The sequence below is a fragment of the Doryrhamphus excisus genome, linkage group LG6 (assembly GCF_037039965.1).
Source record: "Doryrhamphus excisus strain RoL-2023G ecotype Guam linkage group LG6, RoL_Dexc_Guam_v1.1, whole genome shotgun sequence".
NCBI classification, from domain to species: Eukaryota; Metazoa; Chordata; class Actinopteri; order Syngnathiformes; family Syngnathidae; genus Doryrhamphus; species Doryrhamphus excisus.
Window position 1 is genome coordinate 1,360,985 of NC_136362.1, and position 24,421 is coordinate 1,385,405.

General features: G+C 38.2%; 2 protein-coding genes across 6 annotated transcripts in view; both read left to right on the plus strand.

Moving 5' to 3' along the window:
- Positions 1-5,320, plus strand: part of iqub (IQ motif and ubiquitin domain containing) — a 17,310-nt gene extending 11,990 nt beyond the window's left edge. For all 5 annotated transcript variants that reach the window (XM_078791079.1, XM_078791082.1, XM_078791080.1 and 2 more), the window contains 5 exons: positions 1,608-1,778; positions 1,848-2,024; positions 4,360-4,608; positions 4,688-4,873; positions 5,060-5,320. In XM_078791079.1, the coding sequence (XP_078647205.1) occupies positions 1,608-1,778; positions 1,848-2,024; positions 4,360-4,608; positions 4,688-4,873; positions 5,060-5,209 (933 nt within the window). In that variant the 3' untranslated portion in view covers positions 5,210-5,320. The remainder of the gene's footprint in view (positions 1-1,607; positions 1,779-1,847; positions 2,025-4,359; positions 4,609-4,687; positions 4,874-5,059) is intronic.
- Positions 5,321-13,920: 8,600 nt separating this feature from the next.
- On the plus strand, positions 13,921-23,000 carry hyal6 (hyaluronoglucosaminidase 6). The gene is made up of 3 exons (XM_058086953.2): positions 13,921-14,875; positions 16,874-16,963; positions 18,538-23,000. Exons 1-3 carry the CDS (start codon positions 13,931-13,933, stop codon positions 18,976-18,978), a joined length of 1,476 nt encoding a protein of 491 aa, XP_057942936.2. The 5' UTR covers positions 13,921-13,930; the 3' UTR covers positions 18,979-23,000.
- The last annotated feature ends 1,421 nt before the right edge of the window (positions 23,001-24,421 follow it).

Consider the following 24,421-nt stretch of genomic DNA (forward strand, 5'->3'; position numbering starts at 1 on the left):
GTAGCTATAAGCGGAAATAAAACATGACATAGAAAAGACGTTTACAACCTTTTAAATAGGTTTTTAAGATTAGAGCCCTCTTAACATAAAATAACAACCCTATAGTCACCTTTATAGTCCTATTACCCAATATAGTAGACATAAGAGAAAATAACACATGACATAGGAAAGATGTTTGCAACCTTTTAAATACGTTTTTAAGATTAGAGCCCTCTTAACATAAAATAACACCCCTATAGTCACCTTTATAGTCCTATTACCCAATATAGTAGACATAATAAGAGAAAATAAGATTTATGACATAAAAAAACTTGTTTTCAACCTTCTAAATATGTTTTTATAACATTGTAAGAGCCCTCTAGACATGAAATAACACCCCTATACTCACCTTTACACTCCTATTACTCAATATGGGAGACATAAGAGAAAATAACATATGGCATAGAAAACACATTAACAACCTTTTAAATAGGTTTTTAAGATTAGAGCCCTCTTAACATAACATAACACCCCTATAGTCACCTTTACACTCCTATTACCCAATATAGGAGACGTAATAAGAGAAAATAAGACATATGACATTAAAAAAAACTTGTTTCCAACCTTCTAAATATGTTTTTAAAACATTATTAGAGCCCTCTTGACATGGAATAACACCCCTATAGTCACCTTTACACTCCTATTACCCAATATAGTAGACATAAGAGAAAATAACACATGACATAGGAAAGACGTTTACAACCTTTTAAATAAGTTTTTAAGATTAGAGCCCTCTTAACATAAAATAACACCCCTATAGTCACCTTTACAGTCTTATTACCCAATATAGTAGACATAATAAGAGAAAATGAGACATAAAAAACAAATTTCCAACCTTCTAAATATGCTTTATAACATAAGAGCCCTCTAGACATGAGATAACACCCCTATAGTCAGTTTAACATTACCCAATATAGTAGACATAAGAAAAAATAAGATATGACATAGGAAAGACATTTACAACCTTTTAAATACGTTTTTCAGATTAGAGCCCTCTCAACATAAAGTAACACCCCTATAGTCACCTTTACAGACGTAATAAGAGAAAACACATTACTTTTTCCAACCTTCTAAATATACTTTTAAAACACTAGAGCCCTCTAGACATGAAATAACACCCCTATAGTCAACTTAACACACCTATTATCCAATATAGTAGACATAATAAGAGAAAATAAGAAATTGTAAACATGCTTTTCAACATTATTAGAGACCTCTAGGCATGGAATAACACCCCTATAGTCACCTTTACAATCCTATTACCCAATATAGTAGACATAATAAGAGAAAATAAGACACATGACATAGAAAACTTCAACATTATTAGAGCCCTCTCCACATGAAATAGCACCCCTATAGTCGACTTTACACTCCCATTACCCAATATAGTAGACATAAGAGAAAATAAGACACATGACATAGAAAACTTCAACATTATTAGAGCCCTCTCCACATAAAATAGCACCCCTATAGTCGACTTTACACTCCCATTATCCAATATAGTAGACATATTAGTACCGTATTGTTGTACCGTGTAAGTACTAACCGAGTGTGGTGGCACGCGTCAGTCGTCCACGCCTCACCAGTGGCGAGCGGCAGACGGACGCCTGATCGAGATGGACACCCCTGACACCATCAGAGCCAGGGAGCTGGGGGACCTCTACGACTGTGTGGCCATGTCGCCCATCAGCCAGGAGCAGCGCCTGGACATCCTGCTGTGCCTCAAGCAGACTGTGGAGGTACACCACACACACACATATGGCATTCCGCACCCGCTTCATCTTCACGGTCCATGGTCCACGGTCCAGGAGCACCCGTGTCAGCTGACCCGGGACATCGTGGACCTGATCAACAGAGAGCAGGACCTCATGAGACGGCACGTCAAGCCGGCCAACATGGACGGTCTGAGGAAGAGACTCTCCACCCTCTTCCTGCAGTTCATCAGGACTCCGGGATTCAACCCTGAGGTGGCCAAGCACCTGAAGGTGAAACCACCGCCTCCAACGTGCAGCATGTCTGCAAGGTTCTCAAGCTTGTTGAAAAGCGTATTATTATGTCAACTATTGGGTAAATGTGAGTGGAAAGGTGACTATAGGGGTGTTATCTCATGTCTGTAGGGCTCTAATCATGTCTTATGTCTACTGTATTAGCTTTAGCTGTATGAGGTAACACGAGTGTAAAGGTGACCATAGGGGTGTTATCTCATGTCTAGAGGGCTCTAATCATGTCTTATGTCTACTGTATTAGCTTTAGCTTTATGAGGTAACGCGAGTGTAATGGTGACTATAGGGGTGTTATCTCATGTCTAGAGGGCTCTAATCATGTCTTATGTCTACTGTATTAGCTTTAGCTTTATGAGGTAACGCGAGTGTAATGGTGACTATAGGGGTGTTATCTCATGTCTAGAGGGCTCTAATCATGTTGAAAAGCATATTTAGTTGGTTCTAAACAGGTTCTGTATTGGGTAAAATGAGAGTAAAGGTGACTATAGGGGTGTTATATCATGTCTAGAGGGCTCTAATCATGTTGAAAAGCATATTTAAAAGGTTATAAAAAAAGTTCTGTATTGGGTAACGCAAGTGTAAAGGTGACTATAGGGGTGTTATCTCATGTCTACAGGGCTCTAATCATGTTATATAATAATATAAAATAATGTTGAAAAGCGTATTTAGTTGGTTCCGAACACGTTTTCTATGTCTTATGTCTACTGGATTGGGTAACGTGATTGCAAAGGTGACTATAGGGGTGTTATTTCATGTCTAAAGGGCTCTAATCATGTTGAAAAGCATATTTAGTGGGTTGTAAACAGGTTCTATATTGGGTATCGGGCATGTAAAGGTGGGGTGTTATATCATGTAGAGGGCTCTAATAATGTTGAAACGCGTATTTCGTTGGTTCTTAACAGGTTTTCTTTGTCTTGTATTTGGTAATGAGAGTGTAAAGGTGACAATAGGGATGTTATCTCATGTCTAGAGGGCTCTAATCATGTTGAAAAGCATATTTAGTAGGTTATAAACAGGTTTTGTATTGGGTAACATGAGTATAAAGGTGACTATAGGGGTGTTATCTCATGTCTAGAGGGCTCTAATAATGTTGAAAAGCGTATTTAGTAGGTTGTAAACAGGTTCTGTATTTGGTAACAGGCATGTAAAGGTGACTATAGGGGTGTTATCTCATGTCTAGAGGGCTCTAATCCTGTTGAAAAGCATATTTAGTTGGTTCTAAACACGTTTTCTATGTCTTATGTGTACTATATTGGGTAATGGCCATGCAAATGTGACTATAGGGGTGTTATCTCATGTCTACAGGGCTCTAATAATGTTGAAAAGCATATTTAAAAGGTTATAAAAAAGTTCTGTATTGGGTAACGCAAGTGTAAAGGTGACTATAGGGGTGTTATCTCATGTCTAGAGGTCTCTAATCATGTTGAAAAGCATATTTAAAAGGTTATAAAAAAGTTATGTATTGGGTAACATGAGTGTAAAGGTGACTATAGGGGTGTTATCTCAGGTCTAGAGAGCTCTAATCATGTTGAAAAGCATATTTAGTTGGTTCCAAACATGTTTTCTATGTCTTATGTCTACTGTATTGGGTAGCGTGATTGTGAAGGTGACTGTAGGGGTGTTATCTCATATCTAGAGGGCTCTAATAATGTTGAAAAGCGTATTTAGTAGGTTATAAACAGGTTCTGTTTTGGGTAACATGAGTATAAAGGTGACTATAGGGGTGTTATCTCGTGTCTAGAGGCCTCTAATAATGTTGAAAAGTGTATTTCATTGGTTCTAAACACGTTTTCTATGTCTTATTATGTCTACTGTATTGTGTAGCACATGTAAAGGTGACTATAGGGGTGTTATCTCATGTCTAGAGGGCTCTAATCATGTTATAAAGCGTATTTAGTAGGTTCTAAACAGGTTCTGTATTGGGTAACGTGAGTGTAAAGGTTACTATAGGGGTGTTATCTCATGTCTAGAGGGCTCTAATAATGTTGAAATGCGTATTTAGTAGGTTCTAAACAGGTTCTGTATTGGGTAACATGAGTGTAAAGGTGACTATAGGGGGGTTATCTCTGTTTAGAGGGCTCTAATAATGTTGAAAAGCGTATTTAGTTGGTTCTAAACATGTTTTCTATGTCTACTGTATTAGGTAACAATAGTGGAAAGGTGACTATAGGGGTGTTATCTCATGTCTAAAGGGCTCTAATAATGTTGATAAGCATATGTAGTAGGTTGTAAACAGGTTCTGTATTTGGTAACGGGCATGTAAAGGTGACTATAGGGGTGTTATCTCATGTCTAGAGGGCTCTAATCCCCCCCACAGGTGCCCCAGAGCCCCTCCCTGCTGAAGAACGACGTGTTCCTCTGCCATGGCTGCCAGCGCTACCTTGGCTCCTCCCACTTCAAGTCCTGCACCAGGGCCCACCTGAGCCGCCGCTGCCTGGACTGCACCAGACTGAGGAACATCGCCGGGAGCCGTGACGACTACTCCTGCTACAGGAGCATGCTGAAGAAGCTCAGGGACAGCGAGCTGCTCCTCAGCAAGGACAACACCATCCCCTTCATCCTGCAGGTCATCCTCTTCCTCCTCCTCTTCCTATTTCGTGTTCTTGCCTCAACCTAAAATGGCCGCCATCACGCGTCTCCTTCAGGCGGAGGACCTGCAGTACCTCGTGGAGGTGATTTGGGGCGCCCACTCCGCCCTCAGCGCCTGCAACGACCCCTTCAGCCTGGCGCTGGTCCGATGGGAACGCCACAAGGACTGGAGCCCGTGGAACTGCATCCTGCTCAGCAAGGAGGAGATGTCTGCTCACCTGCAGGTGGAGGACGTTCACAAGGTCATCCATCCATTGTACTCTTTCATGTCTTCATGTAGCGTGGACATGCTATGTCGTGCTATGGTTAGCATCATCCTCTGCCGATACCCGACAAACATACAAGCTAGTCGTCAGGGCGGCAAATTGACAACTCAACTTCCAACAATGCAATTCTTCTTAAAGTGGCAAGCGTGTGTCTCCTTCAAGGTGTACGACGCAGCCGTCATCCACAGCATCGAACACAAACACCTGCTGGCTCGCCGCCACTACAACCAGATCCCGTCCATGGTGACCCAAGCGTCCAAAGCGGCCGTCGGCAAACACGGAATGTTGAACGCCTCTTCCCGCATGAAGTGATATGGAATTATTATTATTATTATTATTATTATTATTTAATTCATCAGAACAATTATTTGTGTGTCTACTTGGGCTGTCAAATGCAGTTTTTAAATAAAATCCAATCCTACACGGCCATATTTTTCACTTTATTCCTATAATATTGTAATTATTTTGTCAACCTAATTTAATAAAATTACAGTTTTATTTTGTCTTGTTTTTCATATGGATTATTATGAATTTTTTAAATTGCATATTTTCTTATATTTCAACCTTATACAACTAATTTTCACTCATAATATTAGTTGGATTTTTTGTATGACTTCCCATAAAATTGCAGCTGTAAACTTTCTCATAATTATGACTTTATTTTCTATTTATTCTCATGTACTGTATTTGGTAATGGGAGTGTAAAGGTGACTATAGGGGTGTTATCTCACGTCTAGAGGGCTCTAATCATGTTGAAAAGTGTATTTAGTAGGTTCTAAACACATTCTGTATTGGGTAACATGAGTGCAAAGGTGACTATAGGGTTGTTATTTCATGCCTAGAGGGCTCTAATAATGTTGAAAAGCGTATTTTTTTGGTTCTAAACACGATTTCTACATCTTATGTCTACTGTATTGGGTAACACGAGTGTAAAGGTGACTATAGGGGTGTTATTTCATGTCTAGAGGGCTCTAATGTTGAAAAGCGTATTTAGTTGGTTCTAAACAGGTTCTGTATTGGGTAACATGAGTGTAAAGGTGACTATAGGGGTGTTATCTCATGTCTAGAGGGCTCTAATCATGTTGAAAAGCATATTTAGTAGGTTCTAAACACGTTCTGTATTGGGTAACGTGAGTGTAAAGGTGACTATGGGGGTGTTATTTCATGCCTAGAGGGTTCTAATAAAATAAAGCGTATTTATTTGGTTCTAAACATGATTTCTACATCTTATATCTACTATATTGGGTAACACGAGTGTAAATGTGACTATAGGGGTGTTATATCAGGTCTAGAGGGCTCTAATAATGTTGAAAAGCGTATTTATTAGGTTGTAAACAGGCTTTCTTTGGCTTGTACCGTATTTGGTAATAGGAGTGTAAAGGTGACTGTAGGGGTGTTATCTCATGTCTAGAGGGCTCTAATCACGTTGAAAAGTGTATTTAGTTGGTTCTAAACACATTCTGTATTGGGTAACATGAGTGCAAAGGTGACTATAGGGGTGTTATCTCATGTCTAGAGGGCTCTAATCATGTTGAAAAGCATATTTAGTAGGTTCTAAACACGTTCTGTATTGGGTAACGTGAGTGTAAAGGTGACTATGGGGGTGTTATTTCATGCCTAGAGGGTTCTAATAATGTTGAAGTGTATTTAGTTGGTTCTAAACACAATTTCTACGTCTTATGTTTACTGTATTGGGTAATAGGAGTGTAAAGGTGACTATAGGGGTGTTATCTCAGGTCTAGAGGGCTCTAATCATGTCGAAAAGCGTATTTAGTTGGTTCTAAACACGTTCTTTATTGGGTAACATGAGTGTAAAGGTGACTATAGGGGTGTTACCTCAGGTCTAGAGGGCTCTAATAATGTCGAAAAGCGTATTTATTTGGTTCTAAACATGATTTCTACATCTTATATCTACTATATTGGGTAACACGAGTGTAAATGTGACTATAGGGGTGTTATATCAGGTCTAGAGGGCTCTAATAATGTTGAAAAGCGTATTTATTAGGTTGTAAACAGGCTTTCTTTGGCTTGTACCGTATTTGGTAATAGGAGTGTAAAGGTGACTGTAGGGGTGTTATCTCATGTCTAGAGGGCTCTAATCACGTTGAAAAGTGTATTTAGTTGGTTCTAAACACATTCTGTATTGGGTAACATGAGTGCAAAGGTGACTATAGGGGTGTTATTTCATGCCTAGAGGGCTCTAATAATGTTGAAAAGCATATTTATTTGGTTCTAAATACAATTTCTACGTCTTATGTCTACTATATTGGGTAATAGGAGTGTAAAGGTGACTATAGGGGTGTTATCTCATGTCTAGAGGGCTCTAATGATGTTGAAAAGCGTACTTAGTAGGTTCTAAACATGTTCTGTATTGGGTAACATGAGTGTAAAGGTGACTATAGGGGTGTTATCTCATGTCTAGAGGGCTCTAATCATGTTGAAAAGCGTATTTAGTAGGTTCTAAACGTTCTGTATTGGGTAACGTGAGTGTAAAGGTGACTATAGGGGTGTTATCTCATGTCTAGAGGGCTCTAATCATGTTGAAAAGTGTATTTAGTAGGTTATAAACACGTTCTGTATTGGGTAACATGAGTGTAAAGGTGACTATAGGGGTGTTATCTCATGACTAGAGGGCTCTAATCATGTTGAAAAACACATTTAGTAGGTTCTAAACAGGTTCTGTATTGGGTAACATGAGTGTAAAGGTGACTATAGGGGTGTTATTTCATGCCTAGAGGGCTCTAATAATGTTGTAAAGCATATTTATTTGGTTCTAAACATGATTTCTACATCTTATGTCTACTGTATTGGGTAACGTGAGTGTAAAGATGACTATAGGGGTGTTATCTCATGTCTAGAGGGCTCTCATCATGTTGAAAAACATTTAGTAGGTTCTAAACAGGTTCTGTATTGGGTAACATGAGTGAAAAGGTGGCTATAGGGGTGTTATTTCATGTCTAGAGAGCTTTAATAATGTTGAAAAGCGTATTTCGGCAACATAATTTTCCTAAAATTACAACAATTTGTTGTTTTGTTTTTAATAATATCAGAACTTTACAAAAAAAAGCTTTTTTCTTTAATATTTCAACTTCTATTAAAATGGTGGAAACTAGGCTGCAATGCACGTTATTGGCCTCTGGATAGCGCCATTGAGTAAATGATTGCTAATGAGGTTTCCGTACACGTGCCGGCACAGCGCTGCCGGAGCCTGGTCTCGTGACTTAGGAGTGAAGTGATTGACAAGACAAGGGACCTGATGGGCCCTTTTCATTGGTCAATCTGGGGTGGTAAACTAAAGTAATACCCGCCCACCCCCTTTAATGTAAAGTGCCAGAAGTTTATGGTATTTTTTTTGAGACTGTATAGCGGATCATTTGTCCCTTTGTAGTGCCCTCTAGTGTTACCATGGCAACACAACCAGGAACGTATGAGTCAGCAGATTATGGACGTTTGAAGCGAATGGAAAACACATTTTATCCACTGAAGCAGAAATGTTAATAAAAAAATCATAAAAAAAATCACATCTGGAAATTACAGCAAAGCCACCACAGGCAAGAAACCACATGACCAATAATCCACGTCTTCATCATCATCATCATCGTGTGTGAAGACCTCATCACGCTTCCACGAAACACTTTGAACAATCCTCAAAGACCCCCCCCCACTTTGTTGTAATTCCCAGACCCTTCTCTTCCAAGTCACGCTTCAGATTTTCCACATCCCAACTGCGTTTTCCTTCTTCTCCGACCTTTTGTCCTCCATGATGTCACCAGGAAGACATCAAGAAAAATAAAAGCATGCAACTTTGCCACATTGGAGTTGTACTCGCAACTCATCTATCATCTATCTAGCATGCTATCATGCTAGCACAATGCTAACGTTTGCATGTTAGCATGGCTAGCATGCTAATACCATGCTAGCGTTCGCATGTTAGCATTGCTAGCATGCTAGTACCATGTTAACGTTAGCATGTTAGCATTGCTAGCATGCTAGTACCATGCTAACGTTTGCATGTTAGCATTGCTATCGTGCTAGTACCATGCTAACGTCCGCATGTTAACATTGCTATCATGCTAGCACCATGCTAATGTTCACATGTTAGCATTGCTATCATGCTAGTACCATGCTAACGTTTGCATGTTAGCATTGCTAGCATTCTTGTGCCATGCTAACGTTTGCATGTTAGCATTGCTATCATGCTAGCACCATTGCAACATTCACATGTTAGCATTGCTATCATGCTAGTACCATGCTAACGTTAGCATGGTAGCATTGCTAGCATTCTCATGCCATGCTAACGTTTGCATGTTAGCATTGCTATCATGCTAGTACCATGCTAACATTCGCATGTTAACATTGCTATCATGCTAGCACCATGCTAATGTTCACATGTTAGTATTGCTATCATGCTAGTACCATGCTAACATTTGCATGTTAGCATTGGTAGCATTCTTGTGCCATGCTAACGTTTGCATGTTAGCATTGCTATCATGCTAGCACCATTGCAACGTTCACATGTTAGCATTGCTATCGTGCTAGTATCATGCTAACATTTGCATGTTAGCATTGCTATCATGCTAGTACCATGCTAATGTTCGCATGTTAACATTGCTATCATGCTAGTACCATGCTAACATTCACATGTTAGCATTGCTATCATGCTAGTACCATGCTAACGTTAGCATGGTAGCATTGCTAGCATTCTCATGCCATGCTAACGTTTGCATGTTAGCATTGCTATCATGCTAGCACCATTGCAACGTTCACATGTTAGCATTGCTATCGTGCTAGTACCATGCTAACGTTCGCATGTTAGCATTGCTATCATGCCAGTACCATGCTAACGTTCGCATGTTAGCATTGCTATCATGCCAGTACCATGCTAACGTTCACATGTTAGCATTGCTATTGTGCTAGTACCATGCTAGTACTATTGCTAGCATGCTAATGTTAGCATACAATGTAGGAAGACACTGAGCACTATTATGCTATTATGTGTTAGCATTACTAGCATGCTAACATATATATTTATATCTAATCATGTTGCAAAGCGTATTTAGTAGGTTCTAAACAGGTTCTGTATTGGATAACGCAAGTGTAAAGGTGACTATAGGGGTGTTATCTCATGTCTAGAGGGCTCTAACCATGTTGAAAAGCATATTTAGTTGGTTCTAAACAGTTTTTCTATGTCCTATGTCTACTATATTGGGTAATAGGAGTGTAAAGGTGACTATAGGGATGTTATCTCATGTCGAGAGGGCTCTAATAATGTTGAAAAGCATATTTAGTAAGTTCTAAACAGGTTCTGTATTGGGTAACATGAGAGTAAAGGTGACTATAGGGGTGTTATATCATGTCTAGAGGGCTCTAATCATGTTGAAAAGCATATTTAGTTGGTTCTAAACAGGTTTCGTATTGGGTAACAAGATTGTAAAGGTGACTATAGGGGTGTTATTTCATGCCTAGAGGTCTCTAATAATGTTGAAAAGCATATTTAGTAAGACCTAAACAGGTTCTGTATTGGGTAACGATGACTATAGGGGTGTTATCTCATGTCTACAGGGCTCTAATAATGTTGAAAAGTGTATTTAGTCGGTTATAAACAGGTTCTGTATTGAGTAACGTGAGTGTAAAGGTGACTATAGGGTTGTTATTTCATACCTAGAGGTCTCTAATAATGTTGAAAAGCATATTTAGTAGGTTCTAAACAGGTTCTGTATTAGGTAACATGCGTGTAAAGGTGACTATAGGGGTGTTATTTCATGTCTAGAGGGCTCTAATCATTTTGAAAAGTGCATTTAGTCGGTTGTAAACAGGCTTTCTTTGTTTTGTCTACTGTATTTGGTAATGGGAGTGTAAAGGTGACTATAGGGGTGTTATCTCATGTCTAGAGGGCTCTAATAATGTTGAAAAGCGTATTTAGTAGGTTCTAAACAGGTTCTGTATTGGGTAACATGAGAATAAATGTGACTATAGGGGTGTTATCTCATGTCTAGAGGGCTCTAATCATGTTTAAAAGCGTATTTGGTGTGGAGGATATTTCATCGTCATTCATTGATCAAGTTGTCCATGTTGCCGCTAAAGGAGTTGTGTTTGGGCGTTAGCTTCTCTGGTTGTGTTTAAATCTTCCGTTTGGATGTTTTTGGCTGTTTTGCGTTTGGCAAAAATTGTAATTTATCGTCCTTAGTGATTGATGAATGGCGTCCCGATGGAAGAAATATGAAAATATTCCACTCTGTAACCCTCATGTGTTTTTACTTAACTTGACACAAAGTGGGATTGGGTATGATGTCGGCGAAAACTCATACTCACTTCACGGCACTCCTTTCTTGTGGTCTGGATCTGCATTTCTTCCAGAGCGACTGTGGGCCTCTTGGCGGTTAGCGGGACTCAAACGTGGACCACCAGAACAAAACCTCATTCTGGCGGGATGATGACCAGGCGGCTTGAGGTTTTCTGGTGCCATAAAGTCAGTAGAACTCCCACCATTCAGGGTCCCTAATAAAGAAAAAACACAGCATTATCAGCTACAATGTGGGCGGAGACAAAAGCAATCAATCACAGAAAAATGCATGACATGATGATTACGATTTATCTTCTGTTTTGAAACAGTTTTAGCTCTAGGTTTGAATCCGGGGTCTGCATCCTACTCGGCTAGTAGCCTAGAATCAGAGAATCAGACTTCCTCGCACTTCCTGGTTGTGTCACATGTTCTCATGTTTATTGTGAGAAGTCCAGATAATATTGTAAGTGTTAAGAAAAATATCTATCTCGCTTTCCCTTGCTTCATCCAATGACTGGATCGAGTGAACATCCAGCAGCAACGCGACATTTTTGACACAACTGCTATTCAATTGGCAAATATCCATCATCTATTTCCGCAAGTGTTCTTTTTATTTCATTCCCGGAAATAAAACTGAACAAAAACTGAATGGGTCTCAAACACGCGGCCCGCGGGCCAAATGTGGCCCGCAGGACACTAGTTTGAGGCCCCTGCGCAAGTTTGATATGGATCCCGTATCGTATCATGTACCCAGGAAAAATTATTACGTTTGATTAATGTTCATGTTAAAGGTTAAATAACTGTTAATAGTTATCCTCCCTATCCGTGTGGAAGTGGTAAGTTTTTGGCTATTTAGTCGGTTGTAAACAGGCTTTCTTTGTTTTGTCTACTATATTTGGTAATAGGGGGTATAAAGGTGACTATAGGGGTGTTAGTTCATGCCTAGAGGGCTCTAATCATGTTGAAAAGCGTATTTAGTTGGTTCTAAACAGGTTACGTATTGGGTAACGTGAGAGTAAAGGTGACTATAGGGGTGTTATCTCATGTCTAGAGGGCTCTAATCCTGTTGAAAACCATATTTAGTGGGTTCTAAACAGGTTACGTATTGGGTAACGCGATTGTAAAGGTGACTATAGGGGTGTTATTTCATGCCTAGAGGTCTCTAATAATGTTGAAAAGCATATTTAGTAAGACCTAAACAGGTTCTGTATTGGGTAACGTGAGAGTAAAGGTGACTATAGGGGTGTTATCTCATGTCTAGAGGGCTCTAATCATGTTGAAGAGTGTATTTAGTTGGTTCTAAACAGGTTCTGTATTGGTAACGTGAGAGTAAAGGTGACTATAGGGGTGTTAGCTCATGTCTAGAGGGCTCTAATCATGTTGAAAAGCGTATTTAGTTGGTTCTAAACAGGTTACGTATTGGGCAACGTGATTGTAAAGGTGACTATAGGGGTGTTATCTCATGTCTAGAGGGCTCTAATCATGTTGAAAAGTGTATTTAGTCGGTTGTAAACAGGCTTTCTTTGTTTTGTCTACTGTATTTGGTAATAGCGGGTATAAAGGTGACTATAGGGGTGTTATTTCATGCCTAGAGGTCTCTAATAATGTTGAAAAGCATGTTTAGTAAGACCTAAACAGGTTCTGTAATGGGTAACATGAGAGTAAAGGTGACTATAGGGGTGTTATCTCAGGTCTAGAGGGCTCTAATCATGTTGAAAAGCGTATTTAGTGGGTTCTAAACAGGTTACGTATTGGGCAACGCGATTGTAAAGGTGACTATAGGGGGGTTATCTCATGTCTAGAGGGCTCTAATCATGTTGAAAAGTGTATTTAGTCGGTTGTAAACAGGCTTTCTTTGTTTTGTCTACTGTGTTTGGTAATAGGGGTATAAAGGTGACTGACTATAGGGGTGTTAGTTCATGTCTAGAGGTCTCTAATAATGTTGAAAAGCATGTTTAGTAAGACCTAAACAGGTTCTGTATTGGGTAACATGAGAGTAAAGGTGACTATAGGGGTGTTATCTCAGGTCTAGAGGGCTCTAATAATGTTGAAAAGCGGATTTATTTGGTTCTAAACAGGTTCTGTATTGGGTAACGCGATTGTAAAGGTGACTATAGGGGTGTTATCTCATGTCTAGAGGGCTCTAATCATGTTGAAAAGCGTATTTAGTGGGTTCTAAACAGGTTACGTATTGGGTAACGCGATTGTAAAGGTGACTATAGGGGTGTTATTTCATGCCTAGAGGTCTCTAATAATGTTGAAAAGCATATTTAGTAAGACCTAAACAGGTTCTGTATTGGGTAACGTGAGAGTAAAGGTGACTATAGGGGTGTTATCTCATGTATAGAGGGCTCTAATCCTGTTGAAAAGCATATTTAGTTGGTTCTTAACAGGTTCTGTATTGGGTAACGCGATTGTAAAGGTGACTATAGGGGTGTTATCTCATGTCTAGAGGGCTCTAATTTGGTGTGGAGGATAAAATCCAACACATGTCAGGGAGACGCTAATAAGAATAAGAATAAATGGAGGAATTTTTAGTGCAAAGCAACACAATTCCAGGAGATGTCAATCAAAATACGTTGTTGTGTTGTTGTGTAACCGGAATGCTGAGTTCAGGGTCCTCCCGGATGCGTCGTGTCACAGGCCAGCTCGATTATGAGTGCTCGCTGAAGCTGATAATGGGGTCCACCCTCCACCCTTCACCCTCCATCTTGCTCATTAGTTGCTGTGCTCGCCACCGGGGCGTCAACATGGCGTCGCTGGGGCTCCGGATCCTGGCGTTGTCATTGTGGTTGAGCCTGGGAACTCCAACGGATCCGACGGATTCAACGGATCCGACGACGAAGCCGGCCTTGGCACCGCTGATCCCTCACCGACCCTTTGTGGTGGTCTGGAACGCTCCCACCGAACCGTGCCGCTTTCGCTTCCAGGTGGACTTGGACCTGAGTGTTTTTGACATCGTTGCCAACTTGAATGAAACTCTAAGCGGACCGAACGTGACCATCTTCTACCACAGCCACCTGGGCTACTATCCGTATTATTCCCACTTCGGCACGCCCGTCAACGGCGGACTTCCGCAGAACCAAAGCATCTCCAAACATCTCAGCAAAGCCCGCAACGATATTGATAAACTGATCCCGCATAAGGACTTCCGGGGGCTGGGCGTCATCGATTGGGAAAACTGGAGACCCCAATGGGTCCGAAACTGGGGCACAAAAGACATCTACCGCAACAAATCTAAGGAACAAATCCGGAAGCTGCACCCAAACTGGCCGGAAAGCAAAGTGGAAAAAGAAGCAAAGGAAAGTTTCGAGAAAGCCGGACAGGCCTTCATGAACTTGACCTTGGCTTTAGCCGAAGGTCGCAGACCGTCCGGTTTGTGGGGATTTTATTTGTTCCCGGATTGCTACAACTACGGGTACAAGCAGCACCCGCAGCGCTACACGGGCGAGTGTCCCAACGTGGAGCACGTTCGCAACGACCACCTGATGTGGCTTTGGAAGGAGAGCACGGCGCTCTACCCGTCCGTCTACCTGGACTACCAGCTCAAGTCCTCCGCCAACACGCTCAAGTTTGTCCACTACAGAGTCAAGGAGGCCATGAGGATCGCCTCCATCGCCCGGCCGGACGTCACTTTGCCCGTTTTTGTCTACTCGAGACCTTTCTACGCCTACACCTTTGTGGTTCTCTCTGAGGTAACAACAGGAAGCTTGGTGTGGGTGGACTTCCTGTTTGGAATGACCGTGGCCAGGACAATGGCGTAGCATCATAGAAAATACCACATATGACACATGTTACGACCTCCTAAATGACACTTTTTGACATTATTAGGGCCTTCCAGACATGAAATAGCACCCCTATAGTCACCTTTACACTCCTATTACCAATATAGTAGATATCACAAGAAAATATAAGACTTTAAACTCATTTAAAACCATCTAAATATGCTTTTTAACATTATTAGAGCCCTCCACACATGAAATAACACCCCTATAGTCACCTTTACATCCCTAGTACCAACGTAGTAGACATAATAAGAGAAAATAAGATTTTAAACCCGTTTACAACCTTCTAAATGACACTTTTTGACATTATTAGAGCCTTCCGGACATGAAATAGCAACCCTAAAGGTCACCTTTACACTCATATTACTCAATATAGTAGATATCACAAGAAAAAATAAGACTTTAAATTTGTTTTTAACATTATTAGAGCCCTACACACGAAATAACACCCCTATAGTCACCTTTACACTCATATTACCCAATATAGTAGACATAATAAGAGCAAATAAGACATAGAAAGCCTGTTTACCACCTTCTAAATAGGTTTTTAGCATGATTAGAGCCCTCTAGACAGGAGATAACACCCCTATAGTCACCTTTACACTCCCATTACCCAATATATTAGACAGAGTAGGAGAAAATAAGACTTTAAAACAGTTTACAACCTTCTAAATGACACTTTTTGACATTATTAGAGCCTTCCGGACATGAAATAACACCCCTATAGTTACCTTTACACTCCAATTACCCAATATAGTAGATATCACAAGAAAATATAAGGCGTTAAACTCGTTTAAAACCATCTAAATATGCTTTTTAACATTATTAGAGCCCTCCACACAGGAAATAACACCCCTATAGTTACCTTTACATCCCTAGTACCAACGTAGTAGACATAATAAGAGAATATAAGATTTTAAACCTGTTTACAACCTTCTAAATGACACTTTTTGACATTATTAGAGCCTTCCGGACGTGAAATAACACCCCTATAGTTACCTTTACATGTCTATTACCCAATATATTAGACAGAGTAGGAGAAAATAAGACTTTAAAACTGTTTACAACCTTCTAAATGACACTTTTGACATTATTAGAGCCTTCTGGACATGAAATAGCACCCCTATAACCACCTTTACACTCCTATTACCCAATATAGTAGCTATCACAAGAAAATATAAGACTATAAACTCGTTTAAAACCATCTAAATATGCTTTTTAACATTATTAGAGCCCTCCACACATGAAATAACACCCCTATAGTCACCTTTACATCCCTAGTACCAACGTAGTAGACTTAATAAGAGAAAATAAGACTTTAAACCCATTTACAACCTTCTAAATGACACTTTTTGACATTATGAGAGCCTTCCGGACGTGACATAACACCCCTATAGTTACCTTTACACTCCTATTACCCAATATAGTAGAAATATAGTAAGAGAAAATAGGCCGTATAAGGCATCAAATTTGTTATATACACTAACATTATTGACAAACATCTAGACAAAAAAAAAAACAAACAAACCCAAAAACCTCTGGACATGAAATAATACCCCTATGGTCATCTTCACAATGCTATTAGTAGATATAGTAAGAGGAAATAAGACAGAAAACTACTTTTGACAAAGTAAGAAGCAAAAAAATGGTACCACTTCCACACAGAATGGAGGCAACCTTGTTATCAGTGTATCCATGCAGTGTTAAGGGAATATAATGTAAAGTAATGTGGTGTCTCATCAATGTAATATTATTGACACTGGTGACCACAGTGGAATATTACATATATTATTATATTACATATGATCTGTCTTTCAATATTTTTGAACCATAATTAGTCATAATCAACCACAAAACAAACAATGGAGGCCAAAGTAAACATCACCTTTTCTGCCCTTCTTCTTCCAGAGCGACCTGGTGCACACCATCGGAGAGAGCGCCGCCCTCGGAGCTTCCGGTGTTGTCCTGTGGGGGTCGTCAGAGTACGCCCGCACGCAGGTACCGCCCCTTATCATAATGTGACAAAAAGTTATACTTATAAAATAGTCAAAATTATGAAATAATCCAAATTACAACATCTTAAAGTGAAAAATGACAAGCTAACATGGCTAAATCAAGGGATGAAAAATAATAATTACAAAATAAAAGGCAAACTTACAATATTAAAAGTCACAATTATGAAATAGTAAAAATTATGAAACAAAAAGTCCAAATGACAAGGTCTTAAAGTGAAAAAATTACAACTTTTAACATGGCTAAATCAATGGATAAAAGTCATAATTACAAAATTAAGGCTTATAAGGCATAACAATAAACATTTATGAGCTTCTAAATATGCTTTTAAACATGATTAGAGCCCTCTAGACGTGAAATAGCACCCCTATAGTAACCTTTACACTCCTCTTCCCCAATATAGTAGACATAATAAGAGAAAATAAGACTTTAAACCCGTTTACAACCTTCTAAATGACACTTTTTGACATTATTAGAGCCCTCCACACATGAAATAACACCCCTATAGTTACCTTTACACTCCTATTACCTAATCCTATTACTCCTATTAGACATAACAAGAGAAAATAAGACATATAAAGCATAACAAAAAACATTTACGAGCTTCTAAATATGCTTTTAAACATTATTAGAGCCCTCGAGAGGTGAAATAACACCCCTATAGTAACCTTTACACTCCTCTTCCCCAATATAGTAGACATAATAAGAGAAAATAAGTCACCATTACATTCATATGACCCAATATTGTAGTTATAACAGAAATATCTTGGGGGTTAGAAAATCTCTTTACCACCTTTGAATACACTTTTAACATTATTAGAGCCCTCCACACATAAAATAACACCCCTATAGTCACCTTTACACTCCTATTACCCAATATATTAGACAGAGTAGGAGAAAATAAGACTTTAAACCCGTTTACAACCTTCTAAATGACACTTTTAACATTATTAGAGCCTTCCGGACATGAAATAACACCCCTATAGTTACCTTTACACTCCTATTACCCAATAAATTAGACAGAGTGGGAGAAAATAAGACTTTAAACCCATTTACAACCTTTTAAATGTGCTTTTTAACATTATTAGAGCCTTCTGGACATGAAATAACACCCCTATAGTTATCTTTACTTGTCTATTATTAATATATTAGACAGAGTAGGAGAAAATAAGACTTTAAACCCATTTACAACCTTCAAAATGACACCTTTTGACATTATTAGAGCCTTCCGGACATGAAATAACACCCCTATAGTTACCTTTCCACTCCTATTACCCAATATAGTAGACAGAGTAGGAGAAAATAAGACTTTAAATCCGTTTACAACCTTCTAAATGACACTTTTTGACATAATTAGAGCCCTCCACACATGAAATAACACCCCTATAGTCACCTTTACACTCCTATTACCCAATATATTAGACAGAGTAGGAGAAAATAAGACTTTAAACCTGTGTACAACCTTTTAAATGTGCTTTTTAACATTATTAGAGCCTTCTGGACATGAAATAACACCCCTATAGTGACTGTGCGTTGACGTTGTGCTCGTCTCGTTGCAGAGGAACTGTTTGACGGTGAAGGAGTACATCGACGGAGCGCTCGGCCATTACGTGGTCAACGTCACATCGGCCGCCAAGCTGTGCAGCAAAGCATTATGCAAGAAAAATGGCCGCTGCGTGCGCAAGAGCCTGGACTCGGCCGCTTACCTTCACCTGAACCCGCGCTCCTTCAACATCCGGCGCCGGGCCCCGCCCGCTGGGCCCCCCCGCTTCCACGTCACGGGTCGCCCCGACGACCGGGACATCCTGGACATGAAGCACAAGTTCACCTGCCAGTGCTACCGGGGATGGATCGGCGTCCATTGCGAGATGCCGCAGATGGCTCCGCCCACACCGCCAGACGTCCGTCTAACTCGTCCGTTACTCCGCCTTCATTTCTCCTGCCTGTGTGTCATCCTGCTGCTGGGACTCTGCCTCCTCATCAAGTGTCTCCTTGTGTAGACTCCTTATGTCACAACATAAAGAATTAAGACACAATAACTTTACGTAATAAAAAAGTTACGTAATAAAAAAATCAACTCATGGTGAGATAAAATGTTAATGTAAAAAGTCATGTATGAAAACAATGATTAAAATTCATAATTAGGAGGGAAAAAATTCTAAATTACACAATAAAAAGTAATAATTATGAGATTACACATTTGTGTCAGTTTTCAACATGATTAGAGCCTTCTAAACGTGATATAGCATCCCTATAGTCCCCTTTACACTCCTATTAGCCAATATAGTAGACATAATAAGAAAAAATAAGACATAGACTACCTTTTTACCACCATCTAAACACTCGTTTAACATGATTAGAGCCCTCTAGATGTGATATAGCACCCCTATAGTCACCTTTACACTTATGTTACCAATATAGTGACATAAGATAAAACCAGACAAAGATATGAATAACCTGTTTATGACCTTCTAAACACTATTGTTTAACATGATTAGAGCCCTCTAGACGTGAAATAGCACCCCTATAGTCACCTTTACACTTCTGTTACCCAATATAGTAGACATGATAAGAGAAAATAAGACATAGACAACCTTTTTAACACCTTCTAAATACAGTTTTCAACATGATTAGAGCCCTGTAGACGTGAAATAGCACCCCTATAGTCACCTTTACACTCCAATTATCCAATATAGTAGACATAATAAGAGAAAATAAGACATAGACAACCTTTATACCACCTTCTAAATACAGTTTTCAACATGATTAGAGTCCTCTAAACATGATATAGCACCCCTATAGTCACCTTGACACTTCTGTTACCAATATAGTGACATAAGATTAAATCAGACAAAGATATGAATAACCTGTTTATGACCTTCTGCTCTTATTTAACATGATTAGAGCCCTGTAGGCGTGAAATAGCACCCCTATAGTCACCTTTACACTCCTATTAGCCAATATAGTAGACATAATAAGAGAAAATAAGACATAGACAACCTTTTTACCACGTTCTAAATAGTTTCAACATGATTAGAGCCTTCTAAATGTGATATAGCACCCCTATAGTCACCTTTACACTTATGTTACCAATATAGTGACATAAGATAAAACCAGACAAAGATATGAATAACCTCTTTATAACCTTCTAAATACTCATTTAATAATTAGAGCCTTCTAGATGTGAAATAGCACCCCTATAGTCACCTTTACACTTCTGTTACCCAATATAGTAGACATAATAAGAGAAAATAAGACATAGACAACCTGTTTACCATCTTATAAATATGCTTTTAGCATTATTAGAGCCTTCTAAATGTGATATAACACCCCTATAGTCACCTTTACACTCCAATTACCCAATATAGTAGACATAATAAGAGAAAATAAGACATAGACAACCTTTTTACCACCCTCTAAATACAGTTTTCAACATGATGAGAGCCCTCTAAACGTGATATAGCACCCCTATAGTCACCTTTACACTCCTATTAGCCAATACAGTAGACATAATAAGAGAAAATAAGACATAGACAAACTTTTTACCACCTTCTAAATACAGTTTTCAACATGAATAGAGCCTTCTAAACGTGATATAGCACCCCTATAGTCACCTTTACACTCCTATTACCCAATATAGTAGACATAATAAGAGAAAATAAGACAACCTGTTTCCCACCTTGTAAATATGCTTTTAGCATTATTAGAGCCTTCTAAACGTGATATAGCACCCCTATAGTCACCTTTACACTCCTATTAGCCAATATAGTAGACATAATAAGAGAAAATAAGACATAGACAACCTTTATACCACCTTCTAAATAGTTTTCAACATGATTAGAGTCCTCTAAACATGATATAGCACCCCTATAGTCACCTTGACACTTCTGTTACCAATATAGTGACATAAGATTAAATCAGACAAAGATATGAATAACCTGTTTATGACCTTCTGCTCTTATTTAACATGATTAGAGCCCTGTAGGCGTGAAATAGCACCCCTATAGTCACCTTTACACTCCTATTAGCCAATATAGTAGACATAATAAGAGAAAATAAGACATAGACAACCTTTTTACCACGTTCTAAATAGTTTCAACATGATTAGAGCCTTCTAAATGTGATATAGCACCCCTATAGTCACCTTTACACTTCAATTACCCAATATAGTAGACATAATAAGAGAAAATAAGACATAGACAACCTTTTTACCACCATCTAAACACTCGTTTAACATGATTAGAGCCCTCTAGACGTGATATAGCACCCCTATAGTCACCTTTACACTTATGTTACCAATATAGTGACATAAGATAAAACCAGACAAAGATACGAATAACCTCTTTATAACCTTCTAAATACTCATTTAATAATTAGAGCCCTCTAGATGTGAAATAGCACCCCTATAGTCACCTTTACACTTCTGTTACCCAATATAGTAGACATAATAAGAGAAAATAAGACATAGACAACCTGTTTACCATCTTATAAATATGCTTTTAGCATTATTAGAGCCTTCTAAATGTGATATAACACCCCTATAGTCACCTTTACACTCCAATTACCCAATATAGTAGACATAATAAGAGAAAATAAGACATAGACAACCTTTTTACCACCCTCTAAATACAGTTTTCAACATGATGAGAGCCCTCTAAACGTGATATAGCACCCCTATAGTCACCTTTACACTTCTGTTACCCAATATAGTAGACATAATAAGAGAAAATAAGACATAGACAACCTGTTTACCATCTTATAAATATGCTTTTAGCATTATTAGAGCCTTCTAAATGTGATATAACACCCCTATAGTCACCTTTACACTCCAATTACCCAATATAGTAGACATAATAAGAGAAAATAAGACATAGACAACCTTTTTACCACCCTCTAAATACAGTTTTCAACATGATGAGAGCCCTCTAAACGTGATATAGCACCCCTATAGTCACCTTTACACTCCTATTAGCCAATACAGTAGACATAATAAGAGAAAATAAGACATAGACAAACTTTTTACCACCTTCTAAATATAGTTTTCAACATGAATAGAGCCCTCTAAACGTGATATAGCACCCCTATAGTCACCTTTACACTCCTATTACCCAATATAGTAGATATAATAAGAGAAAATAAGACAACCTGTTGTCCACCTTGTAAATATGCTTTTAGCATTATTAGAGCCTTCTAAACGTGATATAGCACCCCTATAGTCACCTTTACACTCCTATATTAGCCAATACAGTAGACACAATAAGAGGAAATAAGACAATGTGCACATGCAAGCTAAAGATCTATGAGTACTTCCTATTATATTTAGTATATAAATATAGAACAGTGTAGGGGTACTATAAGTAGTAGTAAACATTGTACACACTTGTACAGCATGATAACGTATGTGTTGGTATCAAATGCTAATGTAACGTAACGAGGGAGCGAGGCCCCAGCTGGGGTGGAAATAAATAAATAAACCTGCATTCGTCATCTCCCATTAAGCCCCCTAACGCCGCCCCCCCCCCCTCCCCCCCAGCCATCCACCCGCCCGCCCCTCGGCTCTCTGAAGGCGTGAAATGTTTCATCCTTCCCGAGTCGCACTCCGACTCCGGGCTGGAGACTTTTGTCTTCGCTGGTTAACCGCAAGAATTCGGCTGCGGCTGGCTGGGAGTCCCGGCCGAGTAACGTGCACGCACGGACTTTTTGGCTCCGACATCACGCGACCGAGCGCCCCCACGCGCTGCAGAGATGGCGCCCACGAGAAAAATGGATGTACAGCATGCGGTCTGCTCGACTTATAAGCCATAAATAACATCTTTTTTTCTCCTCCTCGACAACATTCCTTCTACGTTTCTTCTCACAATAAACTCCACAATGCTCCTTTCCTCGGATAGGAACGTCCTCGGGAAACATGGAACAACAACATTGGAGTTCAGGGAGGTCGGCATGGCGACGATGTAGTGGTACCATCAGAACTTTATTGGCATCTTATTTACCACAACGTTTGTCAAGTATTCAGCACAAAAAGGAGCATATTTTTGTGAAACTTTTTGTCTCGGGAATTTACTACAAAAAGTCATAAATTTATTAGTTTTTTTTCCCCACGAACATTTCCAACTTTTCTTGTCGTAAATTTTGAAAAAGAAAAAGAAAAAGGTTAAAAAAACATTTTTTAAGATTAAAGATTTTTTCCAAAATTAAAGATTTTTTTAAAGAAAAAGTTTTAAATTGACAAGAATTTTTTTTTCCGAACAGTATTTTTCCTCTGAATTTTTTTTCTTTTACAAGAAAAAAAAAGATTTTTTTGAGACAATTTTTTGATGAGTAAAAATTTTAAAGTTAATTTTTTTGAAAAATTACAACAAAAAGTCAAATTTACGCAATTCTTTCTTTTTTTAAATTTTCTCTTTTCTTTTTAAAAATTTTGTAAATCCTGTATTAGAAAAAAGTTATTAATTTACAAGAAAAAAATTTACAACTTTTTTCCAACAATCATTTCCCTCGGAAATGTAAAAAAAAATGTAAAAAAATTCTTTCACGAGAAAAAAAGTCATACATTTGTAAAAAAAAATTTTTTGCAAGACTTTCTTTTTATAAACTTTCAAAAACATTTTTAATTTTTCTTTTCAAAAAATTTCCATGAAAGCATCGAAAATTTTGTACAACTTTTTGTCTTGTAAAAATATTTTTCTCATAAATTATTTACAACAAAAAGTCAAGTTTACATGAGTCTTTTTTTCACTTTTCTTTTTTTTAATTTTGTAAACTATGTACAAGAAAAAGTCATAAATTTAAAAAACGTAAAACTTTTTTTTCTATTTCATGCAATTCTTTCTTTTTTCAAATTTCTATTTTCTTTTTTAAAATGCTGTAAATTATGTATTAGGAAAAAAGTCATTAATTTAAACGAAAAAAATTACAACTTTTTTCCAACAATTTCTTTCCATCAATTTCTTTTTTCTTATATGAGAAAAAAAGTCATACATTTGCAAGATTTTTTTTGCAAGAATTTCTTTTCATACATCATTTCCAAAAAAAGCCTTGACATTTTTCGACAACTTTTTGTCTTATAAAAATGTTTTTCTCATAAATTATTTACTACAAGTCAAGTTTACATGAGTCTTTTTTGTCCAATTTTATTATTTTTTAAAATTTTGTAAATTATGTACAAGAAAAAGTCATAAATTTACAAGAAAAAAAACATACAACTTTTTTCCAATTTTTTTTCCTCAGAAATGTAAAAAATTATTGACAACTTTTGATCTTGCAAAAATGTTTTTCTCATAAATTATTTACTACAAAAAGTCACGTTTACGCAAGTCTCTTTTTTTACTTTTCTCTTTCCTTTTTTAAAATTTTGTAAATTATCTATTAGAAAAAGTCAACTTTTTCAAAAGACAACTTTTTTTCTTATAAATTTCCAACTTTTAAAAATGTTTAATTTAC

What these genes read in the sequence shown, in the direction of transcription:
- hyal6 (XM_058086953.2), top strand. Translation starts at nt 13,931, where the DNA reads ATGGCGTCGCTGGGGCTCCGGATCCTGGCGTTGTCATTGTGGTTGAGC. An exon ending in CCTTTGTGGTTCTCTCTGAG is followed by an intron (nt 14,876 to 16,873) that starts GTAACAACAGGA and finishes TTCTTCTTCCAG; the next exon opens with AGCGACCTGGTGCACACCAT. An exon ending in CAGAGTACGCCCGCACGCAG is followed by an intron (nt 16,964 to 18,537) that starts GTACCGCCCCTT and finishes GTCTCGTTGCAG; the next exon opens with AGGAACTGTTTGACGGTGAA.